General features: G+C 42.7%; 1 protein-coding gene across 3 annotated transcripts in view; it reads left to right on the top strand.

Moving 5' to 3' along the window:
• The window catches only part of PTPRB (protein tyrosine phosphatase receptor type B), a 108483-nt gene extending 92713 nt beyond the window's left edge, over window positions 1–15770 (top strand). For all 3 annotated transcript variants that reach the window (XM_037132136.2, XM_037132135.2, XM_037132137.2), the window contains 4 exons: window positions 87–250; window positions 3932–4067; window positions 10792–10912; window positions 12700–15770. In XM_037132136.2, the coding sequence (XP_036988031.2) occupies window positions 87–250; window positions 3932–4067; window positions 10792–10912; window positions 12700–12722 (444 nt within the window). In that variant the 3' untranslated portion in view covers window positions 12723–15770. The remainder of the gene's footprint in view (window positions 1–86; window positions 251–3931; window positions 4068–10791; window positions 10913–12699) is intronic.
• Window positions 15771–26847: the final 11077 nt, after the last annotated feature.

Below are 26847 nucleotides of genomic sequence, written 5' to 3'. Positions count from 1 at the left end.
GCCCACAGGCATTGCTGCATGGGCACAGCTGTCAAACTTGAAGGTTTGCCTTGGGTTGTTCTTTACTACCTACTCTGCTCTTACAGGAGGAACAGCTCGATGCACACAGACTCATCCGCCACTTTCACTACACGGTGTGGCCAGACCATGGAGTCCCAGAGACCACCCAGTCCCTAATCCAGTTTGTGAGAACTGTCAGGGACTACATCAACAGGACACCTGGTGCTGGGCCCACCGTGGTGCACTGCAGGTACTCGGACGCTGGGACCCAATAAAATGACAACCTGAAGTCTGGAAAAAGGGTGGGGAACCTAGGGATGGAGGACTTGTCTGGGCCAGAGGGTGTTGTTACATTTACTTCTCCCATTTCCCCGGCTGCTTTTCTTTTCACTGACCTCTCCTTTTCTGCTTTCTTTTACATCCCTCCTCTCTCTCACCTTGACGATACAGCCTTCTATCTCCCTCTTGCTCTTTTTCCCACTGTTGCAAAGTGCAAAGTCCTTATTTGACTTCTAAGCCTCCCATTTTACCCCCATCCAAGTTCCCAGAAACCCTCTCCCACTCTAGCCTGGGTATACTTATTTCTGCCTCTCGCCTGTTCTTTCTCCTTAGAATGGCCTTATCGCTCTCCTCCATCTACAAAAACCCTAACTCTCCCTCCAGATCCCTGCGCTAGCCCTCCCTCTAGGCAGACTAGCCATCTGTAGCACCCAATTTAACTCTTAAATTTATGTTCTCTTTTGAATTTTCTTGGCCTCAGACTGTGTATCCATAAAATCAACCTAACAAGCAATCCATACCTCTCTCTCTCTCCCTCTCTCGGGGGATCCTGGTGCTTAGCTAATTAATGTTTGCAGCAACACTTTGATAGCCCTAACTAAATGGCACGACTAAATATGGAGCAGGGAACGGCTAGAGTAAGAAATGTCAGATGCGCTCATTCTCTCCCAATCAGCCCAGCACCCTAGGAGCTCTGCTTTTGTATGTCATTGGAACCCTGGTGCTTTTAATAGGAACGTGTGGTACTCAGGAGCTTCGTGCTTTCTGAAGAATGGCGGGGGTTTTTACCCAGGACCCCAGAGAACTGTTTCTCCTTTTCCTATAAATATGTGCAGCAAAAATCCTCAGGTTAAACAGACACTTTGGGGACCAACTTACCCATCCCTAGTGAAGTTGAAGATGTTTACACCCGATGATTCGAGGTGCTGCTTCTACACGTCAGCCCTAGGGAACTGCCCATACACGTAAATGATGTTCGCTGCAACACAATTTTTAAAAGAGAAACTAAAAATGATCTTGCTGTCTATCAATGGGGAATAGGTTAGCAGTGGATGGGTTAGCAGTGGTTTATAAACTCTATAGAGAAGGTTTAAAAATTATGTACGTGGCCCTGGCTGGTATAGCTCAGTGGATTAAGTGTGGGCCTGCGAACCACACAATCACAGTTCGATTCCCAGTCAGGGCACATGCCTGGGTTGCAGGCCAGTTCCCAGCAGGGGACTCACGAAAGGCAACCACACATTGATGTTTCTCTCCTTGTCTCCTTCTCTTCCCCTCTAAAGATAAATAAATAAAATCTTTAAAAAAAAGATTAAAAAAAAAGATTTAAAAAATTATGTATGTGTAACAGCATAGGTAAATCTTAAAACACAATATGAGTGGAAAAGTTGTCAGAAGAATACATGAAACATGTTATGATTTTAGTGAATTTTTGCAATATATAAGATGAGTTATTGTTAATAAATTTGCATGGATGTGGGAAAAGTCTTTTATTTTATTTTATTTATTTTAAATATATTTTATTGATTGTGCTATTACAGTTATCCCAGTTTTTCTCCCCTTTTTCCCCTCTGCCATGTACCCCCCATCATCATTACCTTCCCTTAGTTCATGTCTGTGGATTGTATATATAAGTTCATTGGCTTCTCCATTTCCCATACTATTCCCCCTGCCTGTTTTGTACCGACCATTTACACTTCTTATTCCTTGTACCTTTCCCCTATTCTCCCTCCTCCCTGTCCTCACTGATAACCCTCCATATGATCTCTAATTCTGTGAATCTGTTCCTGTTCTAGTTGTTTGCTTAGTTTGTTTCTGTTTTTGTTTTTTTAGGTTTGGTTATTGATAGTTATGAGTTTGTTGTCATTTACTGTTTGTAGTTTTTATCTTTTTCTTAGATAAGCCCCTTTAACACTTCATATAGTAAGGGCTTGGTGATGATGAACTCCTTTAACTTGACCATATCTGAGAAGCTCTTTATCTGCCCTTCCATTCTAAATGATAGCTTTGCCAGGTACAGTAAACTTGGATGTAGATCCTCGCCTTTGAGGATGACTTTGAGTACTTCTTTCCAGTCCCTTCTTGCCTGCAAGGTTTCTTTAGAGAAATCAGCTGAGAGTCTTATGGGAACTCCTTTGTAGGCAACAGTCTCCTTTTTTCTTGCTGCTTTTAAGATTCTCTTTGTACCTTTAATCTTGCATAATGTAATTATGACATGCTTTGGTGTGTGCTTCCTTGGGTTCAATTTCTTTGGAACTCTGAGCTTCCTGGACTTCCTGGAAGTCTATTTCCTTTGACAGCTTGGGGAGTTCTCCTTCATTATTCTTTCAAGTAAGTGTTCAACTTATTGGTCTTCCTCTTCTGCTCACATTCCTGTGATTCAGATGTTGGAACGTTTAGTTATCCTAGAGGTTCCTAAGCCTCTTCTCATTTTTTTTTGAAATCTTGTTTCTTCATTCTGTTTTGATTGTTTTTTTTCCTTCTCCTCCAAACCATTGATTTGAGTCCTGGTTTCCTTCCTTTCACTGTTGGTTCTCTTTATTTCACTTTTCATAACCTTTACTTTTTTCTTTATTTTGAGACCATACTCAACCATTTCTGTGAGCATCCTGATAACTAGTGTTTTGAACTGTGCATTTGATAGATTGGCTATCTCCTTATTGCTTAGTTCTATTTTTTGAGCTTTGATCTATTCTTTCAGGTAATTCATGGTTTGTTTGTTTGTTTGTTTGTTTGTTTTTTTGTCTCAGTGCACCTGCTAGTAGTAAAGGGCAGAGCCTTAGGTATTCACCAGGGTGAAGCAACCCAAGTCACAACAGTGGCCCTGTATGTGGGGAAAGGTCCAAGAGGAAACAATGCTGCTTGCTCATCTCTCAGCTGGCTTTAAGTCACTTCCTCTGCTACCCAAAGTAAATTGGGCCCTTCTGGTGCTGATTCCCATGTGGGTGGGTTTGTGTACATTCTAGGACCCTGTGGGTCAATCCAACAAATTCTCCTGTGAGGCTGGAAGTTTCAGCCTCCTGCCACCTCAATCCCTACGGGTTTTTTCAGTCAGAGGTTCTGAGGCTTTATTTCCCTTCATTGGAAACCTGAGTTGCATGGTCTGTCTTGTTCCCCAGTTGTTCCTCCTTGTTTATCCACATGCAAATGTGGGACCACCAGGTCTTCCAGCTGCTGCCCTGACAGGAGTCCTCTCTACCCTGGATACCCACATCCACCCCTCCTACTGGTCTGGATGAATGTTTCTTCTCTAACTTCTTGGTTGTCAGACTTCTATACAGTTCAATTTTCTGGCAGTTCTGGTTATTTTTTGTTAAATTTGTTGTTGTCCTTCCTTTGGTTGTGCAAGGAGGGTATCTACCTATACCTCCATCTTGGCTGGAAGCCCCAGAAAAGTGTATTTTAAAATGCATGGAAATGACACATACCAAGTACAGAGCAGTGCTTACCCATGGTGGAGTGGGGGAGATGAATGAAAGGTAGAGGTTGGAGCTGTAGGTTATATTTCTTTGAGCTTGTGGAGAGAAAGTAGTATTCCTATATCCTCCCATAACTTGGAAAGGAAAAGAAAGATTTTGCTAAAGTCTCTGGATGTAATCTTGAAAGGCCAATATAATAAAGAGTCTCAGTCTTCCTTCAATATCTGTTCTAGTGCCGGTGTGGGTAGGACTGGAACCTTTATCGCATTGGACCGAATCCTCCAGCAATTAGACTCCAAAGACTCTGTGGACATTTATGGAGCGGTGCATGACCTAAGACTTCACAGGGTTCACATGGTCCAGACTGAGGTAAGAGTCACAGGCTGAAGGACAGAGGCTACTCTCCATGCCTCCTCCCTCCAACCTCCCAACTGCCCAGGGCTTCAATCTGAGTCGGGAAAACAACTATGACTCATTAGAAAGAGAAGAGCACTGAATATACAATTTTTCTAGGACTTTTCATTTTAAAACAAATCTCAGTGACCTTTGAGGATGGTGTGTACCCTTATCTTTATTGAGCTCGTTACCTATATTCTGCAGGTGGGTGGGTAGGAAGATAGATTTTTTAAATCAATGCATTCATTATACATGGGAGAAAGCCCAAGGCCAGACCATCTTGGAGATCATGTTTAGATAGGCTGGTGGGTGAGCACAAGAACTTCAATTAGTAAAGAGGAAGCAGATTCTAATCTTTTCTCTCCTCCAGCCCACTCCAGCTGCACCCCCCCCCCAGCTTGGAGAGACCAAAGGACAGTACATTGGTTGCAAAGAATAAATACATCCATTTGTATGGGTTTTTTTTTTTTTGGCATTTGCAGAGCATTCTTTTAAGATGTTAACTCACTAGATTTTCACAATAATCAAATAAGAGAGTTGTTACTCCCTATTTCCGGGCTAGAAAACTGAGGCTGAAGGGCTTTAAACATCTATGAAATGGCCAAACTGGCACTTGAACCTGTTCTAGAGAATCTGAAGTGCTAAGCAGCAAGTTCACTGCCCCACAGCCCCTGGGACAGGTCTGTGTCCCCACATGCACCATGCCTGTCATTCCCTGCATTTTTGCCTGGCATGACGCAAGCTCTCTTACCCTTGTGTTTCTCATGTAACTGCAAAATCCTCTATTTAGTTAAATTTTCTTATTTTTCAATGATATTCTATATTATATTAGTTTCAGGTGTGCAGCATAGTGGTTAGACATTTATATAACTTACAGAGTGATCTCCCTGTGTCTCATACCCATCTGACACCATTCATAGTTACTGCAATATTACTGACTATATTCCCTGTGCTGCACTTTACATCCCAATGACTGTTCTGTAACTACCAATCCGTACTTCTTAATCCCTTCACCTTTTGTACCCAGTCCACCAACCCCCTCCCCTCTGGCAACCATCAGTCTGTTCTCCCTTTCTGTGAGTCTGTTTGTTCATTTAATTTGTTCTTTAGATTCCACATATAAGTGAAACCATATTGTATTTACCTTCTTCTATCCGACTCACTGAACACAATACCTTCTTGATCCATCCATGTTGTCACAAATAGTAAGATTTCATTCATTTTTATGACCAAACGTTGTATATATGTACCATTTTTTCATTATGCACTCATCTATCAATGGATGCTGAGGTTGCTTCCATATCCTGGCTATTGTAAATTAATGCTGCAGTGAACATAAAGGTGCACCAGCATCCTCTGGTTTAAAATGTAATTCCCATGGTCAAAGAAATGGAGAGTCCTACCTGCTCCTGCCTCTCCTTACAGTCACCATGCGTGCTCATAGTGCTCAGGCAGCCGTGCCCCACACCCAGGCCTCCTGTGGCAAAGCCCCCCTGAGCTGTTTCAAACCCACTATTCCAAAAACCACCTTGGCCCCCGGTTTTTTCCTTGGGCAGCACATGTTAACGTCACGCAGAGCTCAGATTCTGTAATACACTTGGGGGGACACTGGTGTCACTGCCTCCCGCAGGCTGTGCTGCCACCACCGTCCTGGGCCGGGAACACTTTCACTACAGCAATTGTTTTATTTTGAAATTTCTTAAAAATACATAAGACTGGGAAAGATGATGTTCTAACATTCCTTCTACCCAAACTCAGCCTTCTGCAATTACCAGTATTCTGTGTTTGTTTTTCATCTACATCCCACGGGTACTGTTTCCATGACCTCACTGGAATATTTTAAAGAAAATTCTATGTATCACATCATTTCATCTTTAAATACCATGTGTGTGAATGTGCAAATTACAAATAGGGACTCATTTTAAAATTATGACTACAGTATCATTATCACGCTTAACAATTTTAATCATAATTTCTTAATATCATCTAATATTCAGTCAGTGTTAAATATCATTAATTACCTCAAAAATAACTTTTCATACTTGGTTTGCATTTGAATACCAAGTCCACACATTGCATTTGGTTGAGGTCTCTTTTAATCTATAAAAATCTATGCTAATACTCCCTCTAATTTTTTCTCCATGCTACATGTTTGTTAAAGAAACCAATTTATTTGTTCTGTAGATTTTCCCACATCGTGGATGTGACTGACAGCTTTTTCACGGTGGTAATCTGTCTTCTGTTCCCTATAGCTTTTTCTTCCAATGTGAGGCTCAGGTAAATTCTGGTCCCTTTTTACCACCATGGTGTTTCATGGATGGTGCTGAGCACTTCCTGTTGTAGCACATCAGGAGGTACTTGCTGTCTGCATGTCTCTTTCTCTCACTGCTGATGAAATTGACACTGACCATCCACTATCACGTAACCCATAAGTTGTTTACTTAAGGGTTGGGGCAGCCATTGATGACTACTCTGAGTGTGTGTGTGTGTGTGTGTGTGTGTGTGTGTGTGTGTGTGTGTGTGTTCAGGTTCCCTAGTAACTGTCAGGGGCTTCTTGGCCTATGGGTTACTTCCATAGACCTGCCCAGAGCTCTGAAGACACATTTTGATGATGAGCAGGCAATCCCTATTGTAAATACCACTGGGTGACTTCCAGGGCAGGGGGAACATGCTGTGCCAAAGCCTTCCCTCCTTCTCTGTGGACATAGCTCCTTTTTTCCCCTGCTCTCTTCTTCTCCTCCTGCCTCTCTGAGGACTTTGTAGCCCTTGTTCCTCAGGCTGCCTTTTCACTGTTTGATTTCCTCAAGATTCTGTCCTCAAGGCACCGCTCTTGTGTCCCTGCCTTTATTCTATGATGCCCCCCACTCCCATGGCTTCGAGAACCAGGTACCTGCCCATGTTTCCCGAATCGCATTCCCCTTTCCCAGCATTCAGCTATGTACCTGCCTACCAGGAAGTTCCATCTGGAAGCCCTACAGTCATTTCAAACTAAAAAAACTCATGATCTGTCTTTGAATAAACAAACTACAATAACAACATCAACAACAAGAGCATTACTGCTCTGGCTCCTTCCAGTTTTGGGTAACAATCTTCCCACCCACCTTGCCATCCATCTGATTGCCCAAGCCAGGGGTCTGGCTTCTTCTCGGGCAGTTCCCATGTTTAAGCAGCTGCCAAGTCCTGCCAGTTCTACCCGACATCTTTCTCTTTGTTCCAGTCCTTCACTGCACTGTCAGCAGCCTTGCCCAGCCCTTTCTCAGCTCCCAGTGGGTCTCTTGTCTTCAGTCCCTGTCCTGACAACTCTTCATCACCACTGTCACCTGCAAGTGTGTCAGCTCCTGGCACAAAAATCTTAGAAAGTCTCCATCACTTGTAAAATGAAGTTCAAACTCTCATTCTTGTATACAAGTCTCTTTGCCACTGGGCCCACCTCTCCACTTTCAAGTCATAACACCACCCACCCCATGGTTGTTTCTCTCCCAGGGGCAGAATTAACTTTGATTCTTCCGTTCATGATGAAATCAACATTGCAAGAAGATAGAAATTTTCTCTCTCCTCTTTTTTCCTGCAGCAAATGAAATCTCAAACAAACCCAGCTATTATCTGTCTCACTCTGAGACTCTGCTGAGGGCGGGCTGCTCCTACAGTCTTCAAAGCCCTGGCCCCAGCGCAGCAGGGCTTACCGGGTGCAGGCAGTGCGTGCGAAGGGTTATGACCCACAGCTGAGTCCCTGGGGGTGACCATTGCAGCAAAGGAGGAAGGATATTCTCACCCCTTGGGTTATGTTTCTGGGTTCACAGAGATGGTTAACCTCTACTTTACCTTATTTGGGATACAAAGGTATGCAGGTCTTCCAGGTCCTAATAAATATATCACAGAACAAGGATTTTTAACAAAGAGGTATTAGACAAAGAATTCGCAGGTGTGTCCCTCCTTCTTTTAGCCTACGTTGGGGCAGACTGACTCTAGAGAGGTGTTCAGATGGGGCAGTAACTTGTTGGAGAACAACAGCTGATAGCCAGCGTATGGATCTAATCTGCTCTCCTCAAGAAGAAAAGAATGGGATGGGGTAGGACTGGGGATCTCAGTGCCCACTTGGGGTATTGTACTGGGTTTTCCCATGACCCATGAACTCTACATTCTAGCTACATTGGATGGCTCAGTTTCCAGAATATATGTGCACCTTCATGCTATTTACATCCTTTGGAACGTCATACTTCTTTGCCCAAATTCATGCAAATATCTCCTTTTCTCTCTAGCTTGATACTTGCCACCCCCAGAAGAGAATCTGGTCACTTCTTCTTATGTATGCAGCTTCCTACACAATTCTGTCTTACATTTATCACTTTATAGGTATTTGCTCACATATCTACCCCTTTGCTAAATTTCTGCACTCATGGACCATGAAAAGGCCTTAAGTATAATTCTATAAAAATTACCTAATATTACAACTTTTAGCAAAGTTGAATGGAACTAAGCCTTCACCAATTAGCTAAACAGCAAAAAAAAAAAAAAGGATCTTTTGTGACTGAGGTTCATGTATTAGACTGTCTACTTTTTGTGAATGAAGTAAGAAGCACATTAACAACCTGAAGGTTTTAGTAGTAATCATTTTCCAAAGAACATTCTATTGGGAAAAGAAGAATTTCTATTTAGGACAAGGCAAATTAATAAATATTAACTGGTTTTAAAGCCCATGGTGGATCGTTGTTGAAGAATTTATTAATAAGGCATAACATAGAGGTATTAGAGCTCATTCACCACTGAACACTAGGTCCCAAAATAATTTAATATCTCCAGAGAATTGAAATGTGAACCATGCTCTGGATGGGAGGAAGCAAGAAGGTGTCTGTCTGTGCTTTAGTGAACTGTTTTCAAGATAAAAAAAGGAAAGACCCTGCCTGTACTAACAACCATTTTCAAGGTAGTAGCCTCCCTGAATTTTCAAGACAGAGATAGCATAAAAGCCTCATAACAAGTGCGCAAGAATCATGAGCAGAAAGGCAGAGAATCATTAATATTAATGCAGGCCTCATTTGTGACTGTTTTGTTTCCTCAAACTGTCCCGGTGATTTCACCGACCTGCATGACAAAGTCCCTTGAGTAGATGACTGAGCTAGCATCCAGTCGGGAGCAGCGCCTCGTGAACAATACTTGTTCACTTTTAAAGATAGCTGGTGAGGGAACACCTTATGGTTTCGCTTTGTGTCTCAAACCTTTGAAATGCTGTAAGGCGGACTGACTTGATCATAGGAGTCCATCTAGTTGACAGCAACACAAAGTTTTATACCCTTCAGGGGTGTAAAGGTAAAGGATGTCAGCTGTAGAGGAGACCTTTGCCACCTAGTTTGATAGGTGGAGAAACTGAGATCCTCAGAAGCCTCATGACTCAGTCTAGATGAAGCCGAGAGCCCAGCGCCCCTCACGTGGTGCGCGTTCTCTTCCCAACTTCCTCTCTCCATGGAGCAGTTGCTGTGTCATTACAAGTGCACAAGCCCCGGCCGGTGTGGCTCAGTGGATTGAGTACCAGCCTGCAAACTGAAAGGTCACTGGTTTGATTCCCCATCAGGGGACATGCCTGGATTGCAGCCAGTACCCCAGTTGGGGGTTGTGCAAAAGGCGACCAATCAATGTTTCTCTCTCTCTCTCTTTCTCCCCCCTTTCCCCTCTCTACAAATAAATACATAAAATTTTTACCAAAAAAAAAGGTGTGCACAAGGCACTAAGTTTACAGGGACAGGGACATACATTCCCCTATTACAGAGCTCAGACGGTGGTCAGAAATGGGGCCAGTGCACAAGCTGAGCTCCCTGTGACTGAGCTGCTGTGGTCTGGGAGGGCTTTGTGGTGTCCTCATAACCACCAAACACTGACTCATCTGCATTTGTTTCTGTTTTCAAAGTTGGTAGTTCTCAGAGTTGACAGGTGGGTCTGTCCCCGTTGTGGAACCCTCTGTAGTTCTCTGCATCAGCCAGCGTCTGTGAGGTTCCTCCATGAGCCGGAATCGAATGCTGCAAGAACCGAGAAGGATGAGACACTGAACTTCCCCTCAAAGAACCGATAGTCCAGTGACGTTTATTGTACACCTCTCCTTTTTCTCTGTATGCCCCCAAAAGAAAGGAAATAAAACAGCAGAGTACATGGTGAAAGGATTTTATCACTCAATAATGCAATGCAAGTAAGATTTACCTAAGAAAACAGGGGTAGTGAAAGAACATTTGAGGTCACACATTCAGGATGAAATCCTAGGGTTCCATTTCTTAGCTGTGTGACCTTGGAGAATTTACTGAATTTAGATGTAGGATTATATCTACTTCACAAGGTTAGCAAAATAATCAAATGAAATAATTTATGTAAAATGCATAGCAGTGTTTTGCATTTGTCCGTTTATTTAATAAATATCCATGGAGGACATACTATATGCCAGACACAGTAGGGGGTCCTCATAAAACATGCTGTATAACTGTGTGTGCATGTATAAAAGAATGAATAAATACCACCTTTCTGCCCATTACCACCATTTGGTCTCAGTGGTAATAGAACGCAGTCACTCTTCTATGTACTAGAGACCATTAGTGAAGTGATGATCAAGAAATATGTTGATGGTATAGCATCTCACTATTGTTTTGTGAGAATCTTCACCTTTTCTGTATTTGAGCACTTGCTCTCCCCTGACATGCGTTCTGCCTTTCCATAGTGTCAGTACGTGTACCTGCATCAGTGTGTAAGAGATGTCCTCAGGGCAAGGAAGCTACGGAGTGAACAAGAAAACCCCCTGTTTCCAATCTACGAAAATGTGAACCCAGAGTATCACAGAGGTAGGAGCTTATTTCTGTTTCTCCCTCTACCCGACGGGCCCTCGGAGGGCGGGAGTGGGGGAGAGAGACGGTGCGGGAAGGGGACGCCCGCCATTAAGCACTGACTTCACTGCTCTGTCTTCCTGCCTGGCCCAGGATGTCCTCTATCACAGACTCTGCTTCACATTTCTCCTCTAAACGCTAAGGCTCAGCGCCAGGGAGGATGCTTTGAAATCAAAACTGGGAGTTTGAATTACAAAATCCCTTTGTATAAAATCCGTGGGTACCAAGGTCCTTCATGGGTTCTTATCTCGTCACCTAGTATTTCTACGACCACCTTAAGTACTGAAAAACATTATGCATGAAGCTTTTCATAGTTAAAATTTTGAGTGAAAAACCCTAAATGTTTAACATTTAGGGTGGAGGACTAGGTATACGATGGCATGTCCACTGAACAGAATACAAGGCAGTCATTAAAAATGATATTTTGGGGATATTGTAATAAACATGGATATTCTTAAAAATAATGAAGAAAAGCAGAATGTGAAATGAATAAAACCAACATGTGGTGGGGAAGACTGGAAAGGACTACACCACAATAGGAAAACAAATTTCTCAGAACAATGAAATAACACATCATTTTTCTTCCATTTTATGTGTTTCTTTAAATTTTCTAGAGCAAGCCTGCAACGTTTTTTAAATTAAAAATTCAGGAGGAAAAAATACATAAACTTTATAAGGCACTGCTTTGGTCGGACAATATTTACTTAACGAATGAAGGGTCTGCATTCCTCTTCCCGCTCCAGACCATCATTGAAACCCAATTGAATACACAGGCTTTACTGTAAATGTGAAGTTACATTCCATTAGTTATTTATTACCTCCTAGCAAATCATCCCGAAACTCAGCAGTTTAACTCAACATTTATTAGCTCACAGTTTCTGGGATCAGGAATTTGAAAGGGGCTTAGCAAAGTGGTTCTGGCCCAGGGTCTCTCACGAGGTTGTGGTCCAGACGGCAGCCAGGTCCGCCTGCCTCTGCCACTTGCTCACACAGTGGCTGGCAGAGGCTCAGTTCTTTGTCCCATGGACCCACAGCCATGTGTACATCAGACCATCTTTTTTTGGACAAACGTTATTTCAGAACTATTTTATCTCCATTCTAAAAGAGCTTCGATTTTATTTAGTTCTCTGCACATCTGTACCCACTCACCTAGCCAGTATGTTGTGGCAAAGTGTTGGTAAGTTGTAAAGCACAAATACAGAAGACCACAGCTATTTAAAAGAGTCCTTTGTACGTCAGATAAGCCTTTCATAAATAATTGTAAATAATTACTCCTTAATTCATCTGTACAGTAAATTGAGGTTTTGCATGTCAGATCCTTCGTCTTGTTTTGACTTGTTTGAAAGTCTTCCCCACCCTCCCCACCCCCGCCCAAGAATAATCCTGGTTGCTCCTGAAGGAACCTGATGGTGGCATAGTTAACTTCAGGCGTCTGAAAGTTAGGATTTGGGTCAGGCTCTAGAACTAACTGGCATTCAGTTGTGTGATCCTGAACGGTTTCTGCTGCCCCTCTGGGCCGGTGGGCTCGTCTGTGAAACCCCAGGGTTTGGACCGGATCACAAGTCCTTTACAATTCTAGATGGTTCTGAATGGAATGACCAAGCACCCCACAGAGGTAGTCATCTTAAACTATACTGAGTTTTAGTCATTTTCACTAGCCTTTCCCATGTGTAATTTTCATACATAGAACAAGCAAGTGTGGCACACCCCGGTACAGTCCCTAATCACAGTGTCCTTCCTTTCAGATGTGGGCTATTCAAGGCATTGAGAATGTGCCCGAAGATATCCTGGATAAAAGCTATTCACCATGTGATTTTTTAAAAACTCACTTTATGCTCTACAGAGGTGCCAGCTATTTCTATTGATACTATGTATAATTTATTAATCTGGAGAATTTTAAAGAATTTATGTAATTTAAAAGTAACAGATATTATTGTACATAGTTGTATTTTGTAGTTTCTTCTGTAAATATGTATTTTTCATAATGTTTAATATTAAGCTTTATATAATGCTATTTTCCACACTAAAGTGTTCATGGGTTGTTCTACATAAACAAATTCAACCTGTATGACAGGACTGCTGTACGAGGGGGTGGGGTAGCCGCAGAGGCGACTCCTGGGGCCGTGCTTTTTACCGGTTTTGATATTCACCGAACAGGACAAAGGATGGGGCTGGAGAGAGTGTGTAGTGTGCTGGCTTCGCTGCTTGCAGTCCTGTGAATCTTGGGCTCCAAAGATGATCCAAACGCTGCTTGGACAGATAGGACAGTCACAGAAAGGACTGGGAAGAGGAGGAAGGTACTGAGTAGCATGAAAGCTGAAGGAGGTGGTTCAGCCAGAAGCGGTTGCTCTCTCCCCTTTTTCCTGCCAGAGGTCAAGCCTGGGGCCTGCAGTGCGAGTCAGGGCTGCAGGGTGGAGGGTGTCCATAGAGAGGGATGCAGACAAAAGTAGCTCATTCCTTACATCAAGGAGAATGCCACCTGGAACCCTGACTGGAAATAGAGTCATCATGCAACGCACCCCCCACAGGGACAGGAGATGATGTCACCGCATTGTGGGGTGGAGGGGCACTGCGCATGCCCTGATGGTAATGGATGTGTTGGTAGAAGTAAGCACACTGGTCTTTGTCTCATTTCCAGTGGGCTGCACTCCTGGAAAAATCAAAATCATGCCAGTCATACTGGTTTTTCCATCAGAAGATTGTAGTGGCAGATTAAAGCAAGAAGAAAAATAAGCGAAATTTTAGACTAATGTTGCTCAACAGGAAACACATGAATCCACAGAAAGACAAATCCATTTTGGCTTTTTGTTCATCCAGAAAACTTTCACTGAGTGCCTGCAACCTGCTAGGCAGTGTTTAGAAACTACACATTTCTAATGACGTAAAGAATGCTGCACAATAACCAAGATAGGGTTCCTGTGACCATTTTCGGTTAATCCTGAAGAGGGCCCTCGGGGAGACAGGGAGGGAGCCGAGCCAGGCCAGGGCAGGCTTCCCGGGGTCATGCTGGCAAGTGCCCTTGCTGCTTCCACAGCAAACCACTGCGTCTAGGAAGGACATCAATTCATTACACAAAGCAAGAATTGAAACGGTAACTACCTGCACACCTGGAGCAGCAGATAACACTCACATACCCTGGTGTATCTAGGGTGGAATCAGAGCTGTGGAAATCGACATGACAAGGGAAAACTCTATGTTCTTTTGGTCTAATCCAGGAAATACTTATTCTTACCCTCCACCTAATTTTAAATTTCCTCGGCAAGAATTATTTCACTAACTTTCCTCCTGCCACCACCAAAGACTAAATACATAATCTAGTTTATCTATTAAATTTAGGAAGGGGGAAAAAAGGTTTTCTTGACATTCAGCTCAATTGGCTATATTTTAATTCAATTCCATCATAGGTTATGTCTCGGTAAACACTCCATTTCCTGTCGTGCTGGGCATCCGGACTGTGCACCTGTGAGATACACTTTAATCATCCATCTTCAAAGTGCTTTGGAGTTATCGAATCTTGAGAGAGGCCCATCTTGCATCTTAATAATTATTTATCCAGGTTCTTTAACTCCTTTAATCTCTACTCATTAAGTCAATTTTGTCTTATCATTCAGTTGTTCTCTGGATAGCAGCCAATTTTTCAGCTCTTAAATCAGATTTTTTAAAAGACTTACCTCCCTATCTGGGCCTGCACATATTTGTCCTGAGTGATTTAATGTTCTTTAGAGATTATGAGGTCCTATTTTTTACTACTTGGCCCCTGCTTCCTTTGGAATATGTTTGCTTTCCCAATCTGTTCATTTTATTTTCTGTTCATTTTATCTCCTCATATTCATTAGTATTTTGTAGTCTTTTCAGGCTCCATCCAAGACCACTTATAAATACTAAAATGACCACAGCACAGACATTTGGGGTCCAGTTTTACTTGGGAGGACCTTTAATTAATTTTTCATTATCTCTTGGAAGAAAACCCGAAATGACATGTGAAAATAATGTAAAACTGCTAAGCAGGTGCCCAGGAATATAAAAATAGACCTCATATGTTAATACTTCACCATCTGATTCTCTTGCCTTAGTGTCTCAGGAAGCAGCTCCTTATTAAACATTCTTCCTACCTTTTGCAAGAAGATTATCCACTAGATACTAAGTCCGCATTCACTCAACTTTCTGGGTGTTTGAGGTTGGAATCCTGAAACCATAACCTGCCAGATCTGACAGTGAGCAGTAGGGTCTGGGCCCCAACTCTGGAGTCTTCCAAACTCAGGTTCACACGCATGAGCCAGAGTGAACTTGACCTGGTGAAAAACAACAGGTAATAAACTGCTTGTTTGAGGTAGCAGTTCAAGAACTTGCCAGGTTCCTTTTCACTGAGGAAATGAAAGCAATTGATCAGCAGAAACTGAGTGGTGAGCAGGTGGCTGTGAGCAAGGCTGCAACCCTACCTCATTTCTGAAGAGTGAGAGCAGAGAAGGCTCTTCTCAGCCCGCCTTCCCCGAGCTTCTGAGTATTCTTGACCCAAGACTTCAAATCACGTCAGGTGTCCAAAGAATGTTTCACGTAGAAGGAAAATCTGTAAACGGTGACTGCCGAGAACAAGTGCCATGATGCAAAGGAGGGGAAATATTTGAAAAGATCTAACCAGACATCATCAGGAAGAGAAAACGGCAGCTCTTCTGTGCGTCCAGGCTGTTGTTTGAAAACCTCCCGCGTCTCTGTTAGGGCCTGTTACCCTTCGGGGAATTAATTCACTTTGATCGTGTTGGCCAGATGATTTACCTGATTAAACTGTTGAGTTGATTCCTTTAGCTTTGTAAATTGACCAGGTGTTTGACTCAGTTGATTGACTTTGAAATTCTGAACACATTAGTTGAGATTTTTGGAGTGGATGCAGCCTTTGAAAATGTTTGGCCCTTTTAGTTACAGTGCAGGGTCACATGATGCAGCCATAACAGCACAAAACTGTTCTGCTCTAAAAATGTTTCTAGCAATGGAAATATTTCTGACCCAAAGAATACTCTTCGCTCGTAGGGAGGCTCCCTCGGAATAAATACATGCAATATAAATAAGAAGGCATTTTGTTGTTTTAAAGGTTGTCTATATAGATACATTCATAAAATAAGAAAATTGTTGGTAAATGTTCCTGAAATGGAGGTTTAGGTCATGGAAATAAAAGAAATCTCTTAACAGATTTACCAAAGATTATTTTTATAATTTACATGCCAGTGTACATGACCTTATATTAGAGACCAAAATAAGTTGTTCAAAACTGTGAATAATGTCCGACAAATGTAATGTGTCCTTTCTAGAATATTCACAAGAAAGGTTAGTTATGGCTGTTTTCTGCCTTCAGTAATTTTTTTTAAGAAATGCTATTTTTACCCTAAGAGTTAACTTTCTGTTATGTTAGAGATGTTGTACTTTAATAGCTGAGTAAGTAGATAAGCATCTCAACAAGAAAGGAATATGTGCAATTGTGGCTTTAGGAGTTTGTGGGAGAGCTGGACTATCCATCTGCAAGCTGGAGGCAGAGTCTGCACTGGCCTGTGTGCAGTTTCCTAGTCAGCCACACCAACAACCAGGTGCACCGATATTCTTGCCTGAAGGGTTCTTGATCTCTGCTCTTTCAGAGGGACTCGTCAGGCTCATCAGTTCTGCAAGGACAAGAACAAAATCTTTAATCTCTCCTCCTACCTTGTAGAAATTAGTGAACAGCTCATAGATAAAGAACATACACTTGTTGAGTGGAAATTGCTCCTAGCCCAATACTTTGGATGGGAAGTGGTCAGTATCTAGTAACACTATTACCCATAGAGGTTCATCTGACTATTCCTTGGTGTGTGTGAAGCTTAAATAAATAAGGTAAAAAAATCCAGTAACTGAACTTACTATGTTCTAATACACAGCACTTTTATGGTTTTAATATCATGTATGCTTCCTCTGCAAATCTGCTTATTTAAAATGGCAGTAGATGACTCTATTTTTTCATACTATAGTGCCTCCCCCACATGTTGTGTTTCTAACCAACTCTATTTGAACAAGGAAATTCATTAGTCTTTCTATTTAAATTATGTATTTGCTTAATATATTTTCATATTTGTAACTGTGGTCAAAAATTCTATATGGTATTTTACAAACATTCTCAGTAGTATGGGAATAAAACCGCTGTTTATTCAAGGAAAAGGTCCTGTCTTCTGTTCACTTGTTCCTCATTTATCAATTTCTGCCATCCTTCCGCTCAGGAGAAAGGTCAAAATTGACTGTTTTTAAATGAGAAAAATTTTCTGGGTTGTTATCATAAAGAACACAGTTGTCAACCTTTATTCCTGTGAGTGCTGAGTTGGCTACCTAGGGCTTTATGCACATAGAATAGACTCTCAGGTCAACTAAATTTTTGGTTTTGGTTCATCAGTTCATTAGCAACCACACTGTCATCGATTACCCACAGTGCCTGTGTATTCTCAGGGGCACTGCCCCGCCAATCACCGTGAGCCCTTCCTTGCACTCACACCCTGGTGGGCAGCGTGACGTTCCGTAAAGAGCTGCTGTGCCAACTTCCGGGATTATTATTTTGCCCTTTTGCCTTTTTCATATTTCAGTTGAAAAACCACTGCCCTTCACAACTTCAATACTTCATTTTCTACCACTTACAGATATATTTATTTTTTAAGTACAATAATAGAGTTACATATGAAATCCAAGCAATCTCTTTCAACAGTTTCTGAATTCAAATAATTAGGTTAACAAGATAATTTGACCTAAGAGGCTAGACTTTTTTTTTCAAAGTAGCTGTTTGTTTCATGGAATTTCCTCCTCAAGAAAAAGAGCCCTGGCCAGGTAGCTCAGCTGGTTAGAGCGTCCTTCTGATACACCAAGTTTGTGGGTTTGATCCCCAGTCAGGGCTCACACAAGAACTAACCAGTGAATGCATACATAAGTAGAAAAACAAAGCCATCTCTGTCTCTCTCTATCTTCTCCATTCTGCTCTCTAAAATCAATAAAAACAATTTAAATAAAATACTGCAATTTGAAGTAATCGCTTAGTAATTTTGCTGGTACATCCTTCACAATCATAAAATGTTAGAGCTGGAAGGGCCACTGCAGGGACGAACAACAAAAAAAAACCAAAGCCCAAGTTTAAAAGTAATGTAGCACAATAGGACAGGGCTGGAATTTCACCTGGTCTTCCTATTATTCACCAGGAGGACTTGTCTACACCTAAACATGGACAAATATGAAAGCTACTCAGGAGCCAGTGAATGCAATGGCCATCTCCCACCCAGAGATAGAACCTTCAGTAGAACTTTCAGCATTTGGTGTGATTATGGTATTCCTTTTATTTTTGCACCTTGCATGTCTGGAGACGTGCACTTGTTAAGCAAATATCAGAGTGAATTTTATTTTTTATTTTTTTAATTAATTCTTTTATTTTTACAGAGTGGGAAGAGAGGGAGAAAGAAAGGGAGAGAAACATCAATGTGTGGTTGCCTCTGGTGTGGTCCTCACTGGGGACCTGGCCTGCAACCCGGCATGTGCCCTGACTGGGAACTGAACTGGCGACCCTTGGATTTGCAGCCCGCGCTCAATCCACTGAGCTACACCAGCCAGGGCCAGAGTGAATTTTAGAGTCAGACCTTAGCACAAGTCATCACAATGTTAAAGCTGAAATATTATTGAATAGAAAAAAGGACAGAACATGATTTTCTAACATAATACTATTATAAAATATTATTAAAGTTAATTAAACCAAACCAATTAAAATCTGGAAGAGGTTCTACAACTGGATTTTGAAAAAATTGACAAGGCATTTGACATTGACAATAAAAACAGCTTTTATAATTGAAGGGTAAAACCTAACTGGTAAAATTCAAGCTGGAGTAATAGAGAAAACCATGCAGGAAGAGTTGGTTCTGTGTAGGAATTAACAAACATTTACCATCTCAACAAGGTCATGCTCACTAAAATATTTCCCCAACCCAGTCTCTTCCAAGAAAAATTTTATTGATACTGTTATTGTAGAGAATGGTTGATCTGAGGAGAACTTGGGTGGAGCTTTTTTTACTGTGGTTTATTGTAATGATGCAAGAACCTCTAGGTAACGTATGTTAATTGAATTTACTTTCCTCTGCTTTGGAGTTCTTGACCCCCTAAAATAATTTTGCATTACTTTAGTCTTTAAGAAAGAGCTAGTGATGAAATATGTTCCCGGTCTCTGCTGCCCTGCTGCAAGCCTTTGGTGGCCAAGAAGTTGCCATGTCCTATGGCTTGCCAAGGAGCTAAGGCCAAAAACAATAATGGCAAAAATCAACAACAAAACACTGGCAATACAACTGTAGAAACAAAGGGAATTAAGAGTGGCAAAGTTCAAAAGCCAGGGAACATTCCTGAATTCAACTTCAATCATAAAATACTATTAAAGCCATATAAATGAAAATTTTAAGCCATATTTCATTCCTAAAGAACTTTCCAATGACCCCAACCCAGTCTTCACCCAAGCAATAGACGTTCCTTTCCTGCTCATGACAGATGGCTGGGGAAGGGGACAATGGTCTGTGGGCAAAAACAACATGTCAGCAATAAATAAAGCTGAACTGTGACAGAAGAGGAATGAAATAAAGGACCCTGCTTTGGTGGAAGACTATGAGGAGAAGACAGTGGGGGAATAAAAATTAAAGTTGAGAGCTAGAATCTACAGGGGCTGCGAAGAGTCTCAGATCCCTTGCAGTAGCAGATGTGCAAATTGAACCTAAGAGGCAGACATTCCAAGTCCTGCATAAAGAGCTATACAGAAGGCTACTGCATGATTAATCTCTTGGACGGCCACTAAAAGTTGTAACATTTGGCATCTCTGGGCCACACTGGAAAAAGAAGAGTTGTCTCGGACCACACATTAAATATGTTGCGACACATAGTCACACAAAAAATTTCATAATGTTTTAAGAAATTTATGATTTTGTGTTGGGCTATGTTTCCAGCCATCCTGGGCTGCGTGTGGCCCATGGACCGCAGGTTGGACACCCCTGGTTTAGACAGTGCTTTTTACTTTCGAAAAGCATCCAAGGCTATTGTCTCTTTGCATGCCTTCAACTGCAGTACAGTAGAGATCAGTGAATGCCCCTGCTGTAGATATGGAAGTAGGAGCACAAAGAAGACCAAGGTAGTGCTCAAAACTCAGCAGAAGAATAGGAACAGGAGCTAATACGTGTTAAGTGCTGTATACTAAAGGTTCGATATATATCATCTAATTTAGTCCCTCACACACCCTGGTTATTAGACTTGCATGAAGATATGAAAATCAAAGCTCAGAGAGACAAGTAGTTTGCCAAAGTCCACACAGTGCCAAAGGTCAGCTGCTAATCCTTCTGAATTCAAAATGTGATTGCATAACTTCCATGCCAGACACTTTTTAATTTAAAGTTTAGTATTTATTATATCAGAAGCCTCAAAAGATATGGAAGTGAACTCCCTCGACCTCTGAGACTGTCGCTGGCCAGGTCCCAAATTTGTCTTCTTCCCCACTCCTACTTCTGCATCTGTAGAGCCATTTTTCATTGCCCATGGCATATTATATTAAAATTATTTGTTCTGATTTCCATACTAGACTGTGAGCTGATTGAGAACAGGTTCTCCAAGGTACCAAGCACACCAACTGGAGACTGATTCTAGATGTTGTGATAATAATACAGTAATATACAATACTAACAGAGAAAGTGCGCGTCATTCATTGCCTTGTAACATATTTTAATTGACACAGTCCTTCCCAAACCACAATTCTCATCTCAAAAACTGTGAGATGGGAAACTAAGACATAAGAGGTCACAGCCAATAAATGTCAGAGCTAGGTTTCAACTGCAGGCAATCTGATGTCAAGGCAGGTGCGTTCAATCAAGTGTGGGGTCAGGGCCCTCGGCAGGTACCAGGTACCAAAATCACCTGGAGAGCTTGCTATTGAAACCTGGACTCTGGGCCCCATGCATAGAGTTTCTAGATCAGTAGATTTGTATTATGCTGCGCTGTTTAAAAAATAATAATGAAGCAAAATTTTTAAAGTTATTTCATCAAATTCTTTGATGGTGATTTAATCAAATGAAATATGTAGCCATATTTCAGAATATAAGTTAGCACCTTCTTCAAAGGAAACAGCTTTAAAGAGGACTTTGTGAAGACTTGACTTTTCATTTGTAATTGATCTTTTTTCTGGGAGATCTGAGTCAGACAGATCTGGGTTCAGAAACCCCCTCTGACAAGCTCGCTATTTGCACCTACTTTACAGTGAGGAAACGGGTCCAGTGAAATAAATAACCTGCTGAAGTTGCTGACTCATCCCCTCCAGAACATCTCTCCTAAGAATAGGCTGAGCTCAGGACAAAACATCCCCTGATCAGCTATCTGATTCCACCATCACCAGCTCAGCCCACTTCCCCGCAGCCTGTTGGCTCGAGCCTGTTTATTCCCCTCCAGAAAAGAGCAGCCCCTTTCTGCCTGATCTCTGAGATGCTTGCAGATCTCAAGGCTGGAGCATTGCCCCCTTGCAGTGGTCCCCTGACACCATAAAAATCATTCCCCGACCGCCCTGTTTGCAATCACCCTTTCATATAAAGTCTCTTCTTACCTAAATCTGGGTTTCTTTTGTATTTGCTACAAGTTGGGGTTTTGCCTGGAAATGCCTGTAATTTGTCACCTACGTGGAATAGCAGATATACCCTTAGGCATAATCCAGAACCAGCATCTTCAAACAGTAACTGATCCCCCATGAATTACAGTCAACAGGAGCTTTGAGGTGCCTACTTCTACAACTTGTGACTTTCTGGGTTGTGACTGCATCGTGGTCTGCCATGAAATCCCAGGGTAAGTTTTCCCAAGAATGCTGCAGATCCTTACAGAGTAAGCTCCTCTGAGGGTGTACATTAGACGGGCTGGTTTCATGCTCGTAAATCTCTGAGGACTGATGCAGCTTTCTGAAGCTGATAATACAGAAAGCCTACCCGGGTTAAGAGGGCATCTCAAAGCTAGTCTCTTCCAAGCAGTTTTGGGATGTTTGAATCTGCTCTGCACCACTGCTGTCCTCACCAAGCGCTTGATGGCATATTGGGAACAGCACCCCATTCCACATTCAGAGATCTCTGAGAGCTAGTGCTTCCTTTTGCTGATGTAAATATTGTCTGCCTACACCTTCCACCCGCTGACCCATTCGCAATGACCCCCAGACTGTGACCTTACTGGGGAACAGGGTCGCTGCAGTGTAATTAGCTGAGAAGAGGTCCCCCGACCATCCTGGGAAACAGGGAAAGCCAGTCACACTAGTGCTGGTAAGGCTCCATCCACCCCGCCTTTGTGCATTTCAAATGTCTTTTGCCAAAATGGGATTTATAACTCATAAAATTTAAGCAGTACTTTTTGAGTTTTAAGAAAAGTGAGGTAATAGTTTTCTTATATTGATAAATTGGCTGTTCCTACAAAATGAGTCATTTGAAGTGGAACATTAATTTAATTAAGCAACCTGGTCCACACGGCTCCGAGAGGAGGGCCATTACTCCGTCCCTACACGGATCATCTCTACAGAGTCCTGACACCCGGTTAGAGCAGGAGTAGCTGAGGCCTCCGTCTTCCCTTCCCACCCCGGCTCTCAGGTCCTGCAGGGAATCGTGCCCCTTTGAAGAATGCTCAACGCGAGACCCTACCGGGCCCTCTTATCCCACCCACGCAGAGAGAGAAATGGGTGCCCGAATCTGAGATTCAGTGGGGCCACAGATCAGAGACGGGGTCTTCCTGGGGAGAAGGGGTGGGAGACTGCAAGTGCAGGTCGGAAGCAGCCCACACGGCCCGTAAGAACTGCAGGCGCGTCGCGGTTGGGAGGCGGAGCTGGAGGAACCCACGCCGCTCTCCCGGCGGGGTTTACCGCTGCCCACGGAGCCAAACGTTCCCTTTTCCGAGTCGGTTGTTAAACACAGCCATTATTAAAAGATATAAACTTATCACTTCATAAATTGTACGAAAGACGTCGGTACTAATTACTCACAACTCATCAATTCCTAATTTTTGCACCACATTCACTACTGTCTGCTCTTGAGGCTGCTTCTCGATTCATCAGCAGGGGCCGAGGGGCCGCGGGGTGGGCGCGTTACTGCGCGTCTGTTCCCGACTCGGAGTTGGCCGAGGTCACCCTGATGCCTGGAAGTCGGACACGGTGGTAGATTGGCCCACGGAAACCCGCAAACGCCGTGAGTGAGGGCACCCCTCCCACCCGTCGCTGCGTGTCAAACGTTTATTTACCAGCACACGACTTCCCACCAGCAAACCTTTCCGCCTCGCGCCCCCAAACATACACAAACACCGCACCCCGCTCACCCATCGAGGAGTGAAGTCACCCCTCGTCGTTCCATCCAATAACCATAAAGGGCACGGTAAATATCTTCGAAGGGTTTTTTTCCTCTCGCCTAAGCACTTTTATTTTGACTTGGAAGATTTTATTCACACATTTATACTTCATCTGTTTCCTCTTTAAATTTCAGAGTAGATTTGAATTTTATAACACAGAGTTGGCATTTTAGATATGCTCTCTCAGAAAGGAGAATGTTAAGAACGGAGGCAGGTACTGCGGTGTCTTGGGCGTCTCTGGGTCTCTGAGGCGTGAGGCGTTTTGGAAACCCTCCTCTGGTGTCCCCCTTCCTAAGTGACCTTTGATATCCGTGGTACTGGGGCACCGCGATTACACCGAGGTTTGCTCTTCCAGTTGTATGAATCTGATAACCTAAGATTCCCCTCCTTTGACACAAGCCCACCCAGAATGCTTTTAAGAGGTTGTTAGCTTGGTCCATTGGGGAAAGTGGCAGAAAAGGAAATCTCAGTTATGAGGGGCAACTATTTTTCTCTTCTTGTTATTAAAATCAATGTCACTGAACAGAGGCCCTCCTCCACTCCATCAGTCCTCCCCAAGAAGAAGTCACCTTGTTATAGGAAATGAAGCGACCAGACACCGAGGGATTCTGGAGTGCGAGGTTTATTATTTAACGTGCACGGGACCAGAGGAGTCAATCTCCAAATTCTGAGCCCCGAACAAAGGATTCTTGGGGAATATATAGATTAGGGGGTCTTCCTGTGTACGTGACAAATGTGGGGTACAGAAGCAGAATGTGATAATCGTTCTGTCAGCGGGGGTGCTAGTTCCAGTCCTCACTATCCGGCCACCCGCCCTCCCAGACGGCCCCATCATTCTCTCTTATTGCGCCTGGGGCCTGGACAAATAAAGGTTAAACAGAGGTTTTTTTTCAAAGTTTCCCATATCAACCTTAAGGGGACTAAGGAAGACAAATGTGCAGAATTGAATTCTTCCCTCAGCTTGCTGTGGGACTAAAGGGGAACCAGGCAAAAGTGCTGGAAGGGAGGAAGAGGAGCTCGTGGCTCCCGTCAGTCTAGACGAGAAACCAGGGATGACCCAGCAGCTGGATCTCCGAATCCAGCCACAGTCAACCTGGAGTTCGCAGACTGCCCGGAGGCCCAGGAAAGGAGAGACTGGGGAGTGAGCGAGTTATAATATAGGTCACATTCATCGAACACCTGTATGGTGCCAGGAACTCTATTAAGAATTAAGCATTTTGCATATATTATTTTTCCATACATTATCTTACCAATTACTATAACTAAAAGGCCCAGAAGAGTAAATACTCTTCTCAAAGTGCCTTTACACACTTCCAAGAAAGAGATTTAGACGATCTGGTTAATAATAGTAAATCAGCTTTAAAGAAAGCAAATACTGCTTCCTGGAGCCAACAGGATGAATTTTGTGGGAGACCCCAGATAAAACTGTGGGGCAAATAAAGCCGAGTTGATTAAATTTGTGGCACCAGGGGAGACTGTCTTGACAGTCTGGGAAGTCTCTCAGAGAGAGTAAAGAAAGATATTTGCTGGGTTTCAGGATTTGAACTCAAGTGTTTCAAGGCCGTCTTTTTAAGGTGCAAAACTTATTGGGGCTGAGCCAAGTCCATAAGATAATGGTTGAGAATTAGTGAAGTGGTGAGGTTAATGTCACCAGGTAAATTCTCATTAACTGTTGTCCTTAGTAAATGAACTTCCCCCCTCACCCCCACCCCCTATTTTGGAGCAAATCTCTGGTATTTTGTAATAGAGTCTTTGAACTTCTCTAAAGCGTTGACCCCCCTGGGGCATTGTGGAAACAGGTTCTAATCAGTTGCCTGTTTGTCGCCACGACCGAGTTTATTTCCTTCAACCCTCCTGCTATCCTTTCTGTGTGGCATTCTACCTCCTTAAGAAACACTAGAACACTTAAGAGCTTTGCACATTTGACCAATTCCCTTTGTTTTATTTTCTGCAGAGATCAATCAAGATCCTTAGTTATTTCCAAAACATTCCTCACCTCTTGCCACAGTTGAGAAATCCCGGTGAATACAATGGGTTCTGCCTCCTGGGTGACTGGCTCCCAGATCGTTATTCTAGGAGTGACTTGAGATCTGTTTTGATATATCGGGCCTGATAATTGTCTGTTTTTGTCTTAAGATGTGACCCATCAACAAACAAGGTTAACTCGGAATATTCTGGAGAAGTTTCTAATATAGTTGCTCAGGGCCCGGGGCCATTCGTGGACAGAGGTTAGAAAGTCCTGAGTTCCCCCTCTGGTAGAAGAAGGAACGCAGCAGGATTTAATGCATTGCTAACAGAGGACGACATGTGCAAGGGAGAAAGTAATAGACCTGCATGAGAGGGAAGGCTACCTGCTAAGAATACAGTGTCTTTTCAGTGAGCAATAATCATGAGGGTCCGCCGTGGGAGGGAGACCCTAGTTAGCAGGAGCCTTCGGTAATTCAGTTGCAGTTATGAGCTGCCTTGAGAATAGGAAGGTGGACATTAGCCACCAGATCAAGAGAAAAGCTATAGCAACTTTTTCTTTGATAAATACCATACAACTGAGTCAAAAGACCAAGGGCTTATTCAGATTGTTTATGTTTGAACAGGGAGAAAGTTTTAAGATACTCAAGTTGACCCAGGGTAAGAAGATGTTAAAAAGCTCATTTTAAATCACAAAATGTCAGCTCACGTTTAGTTTCCCAAGGAAGAGTTTTGATTACTGATAACTTGGTTCAATCACAAAAAGGCATGGGAATTTTATCTTTTTTAAAAAATTGACTTGAGCGAGAGAGGCAGATAACAGTTTGTTGTTCCACTTATTAGTGCATCGTTGGTTGATTCTTGTATGTGCCCTGACTGGAGATTGAACCCACAACATTGGTGTATCAGGACGATGCTCTAACCAACTGAGCTACTGGCCAGGACCACAGTCATGGGGATTTTAAAATGGTTGGGAACTAACTGCCTGCAGTAGCTGTAAGACCCAGCATCCTCTTGAGTCCAAAGTGTGTGAATGACTGGTCTGGGGAATTTTTGAATGACCTTTAGTCTGTTCAAAGTGAGGGGTTTACATACGTAGGGCAAATCTTGTCTCAAGAAAGAACTTAAAGTTCTTTCTGAGGTAAAACTGTTAAGAGGATAGATGCAACCAAGAAAGCGTAACTCGTTTTTTTAAATTAATAAGAGGCCATCTAAATATTGTGTAAAAACGTCAGAATTTCAGGGAAATTTCAGGTCTATACTTTCAGGGACTTGTGAAAAAAATGTAGGAGGTCACTTCGTTAAAATTTGCCGAAGTGTAACTGTCTAGGCCCAGAGTTGACTTTCCCAGGAAGGCACAAGCAGGATGAAAGGATCTCAGTGTGACCTAGGAACTACTAGAGAAAGCACAGCACCGATGAGTGAGTCTAGATAGGACATCTGGCCACACGATGAAATAGTATTCAGGTCTGGTATCGAAGGGAAGTACAGATGGCTATTTCGTTTTTGACCCTGAGGTTCTGAACAAATCTACATCCCCCACCCATGGCGTTCCT

The sequence above is a fragment of the Artibeus jamaicensis genome, unplaced genomic scaffold, assembly GCF_021234435.1.
Source record: "Artibeus jamaicensis isolate MK-2021 breed Jamaican fruit bat unplaced genomic scaffold, CSHL_Jam_final contig_233, whole genome shotgun sequence".
Lineage (NCBI taxonomy): Eukaryota > Metazoa > Chordata > Mammalia > Chiroptera > Phyllostomidae > Artibeus > Artibeus jamaicensis.
Note: the sequence above shows the minus strand (reverse complement) of the source record. Positions and strands in the feature narration are given on the sequence as shown.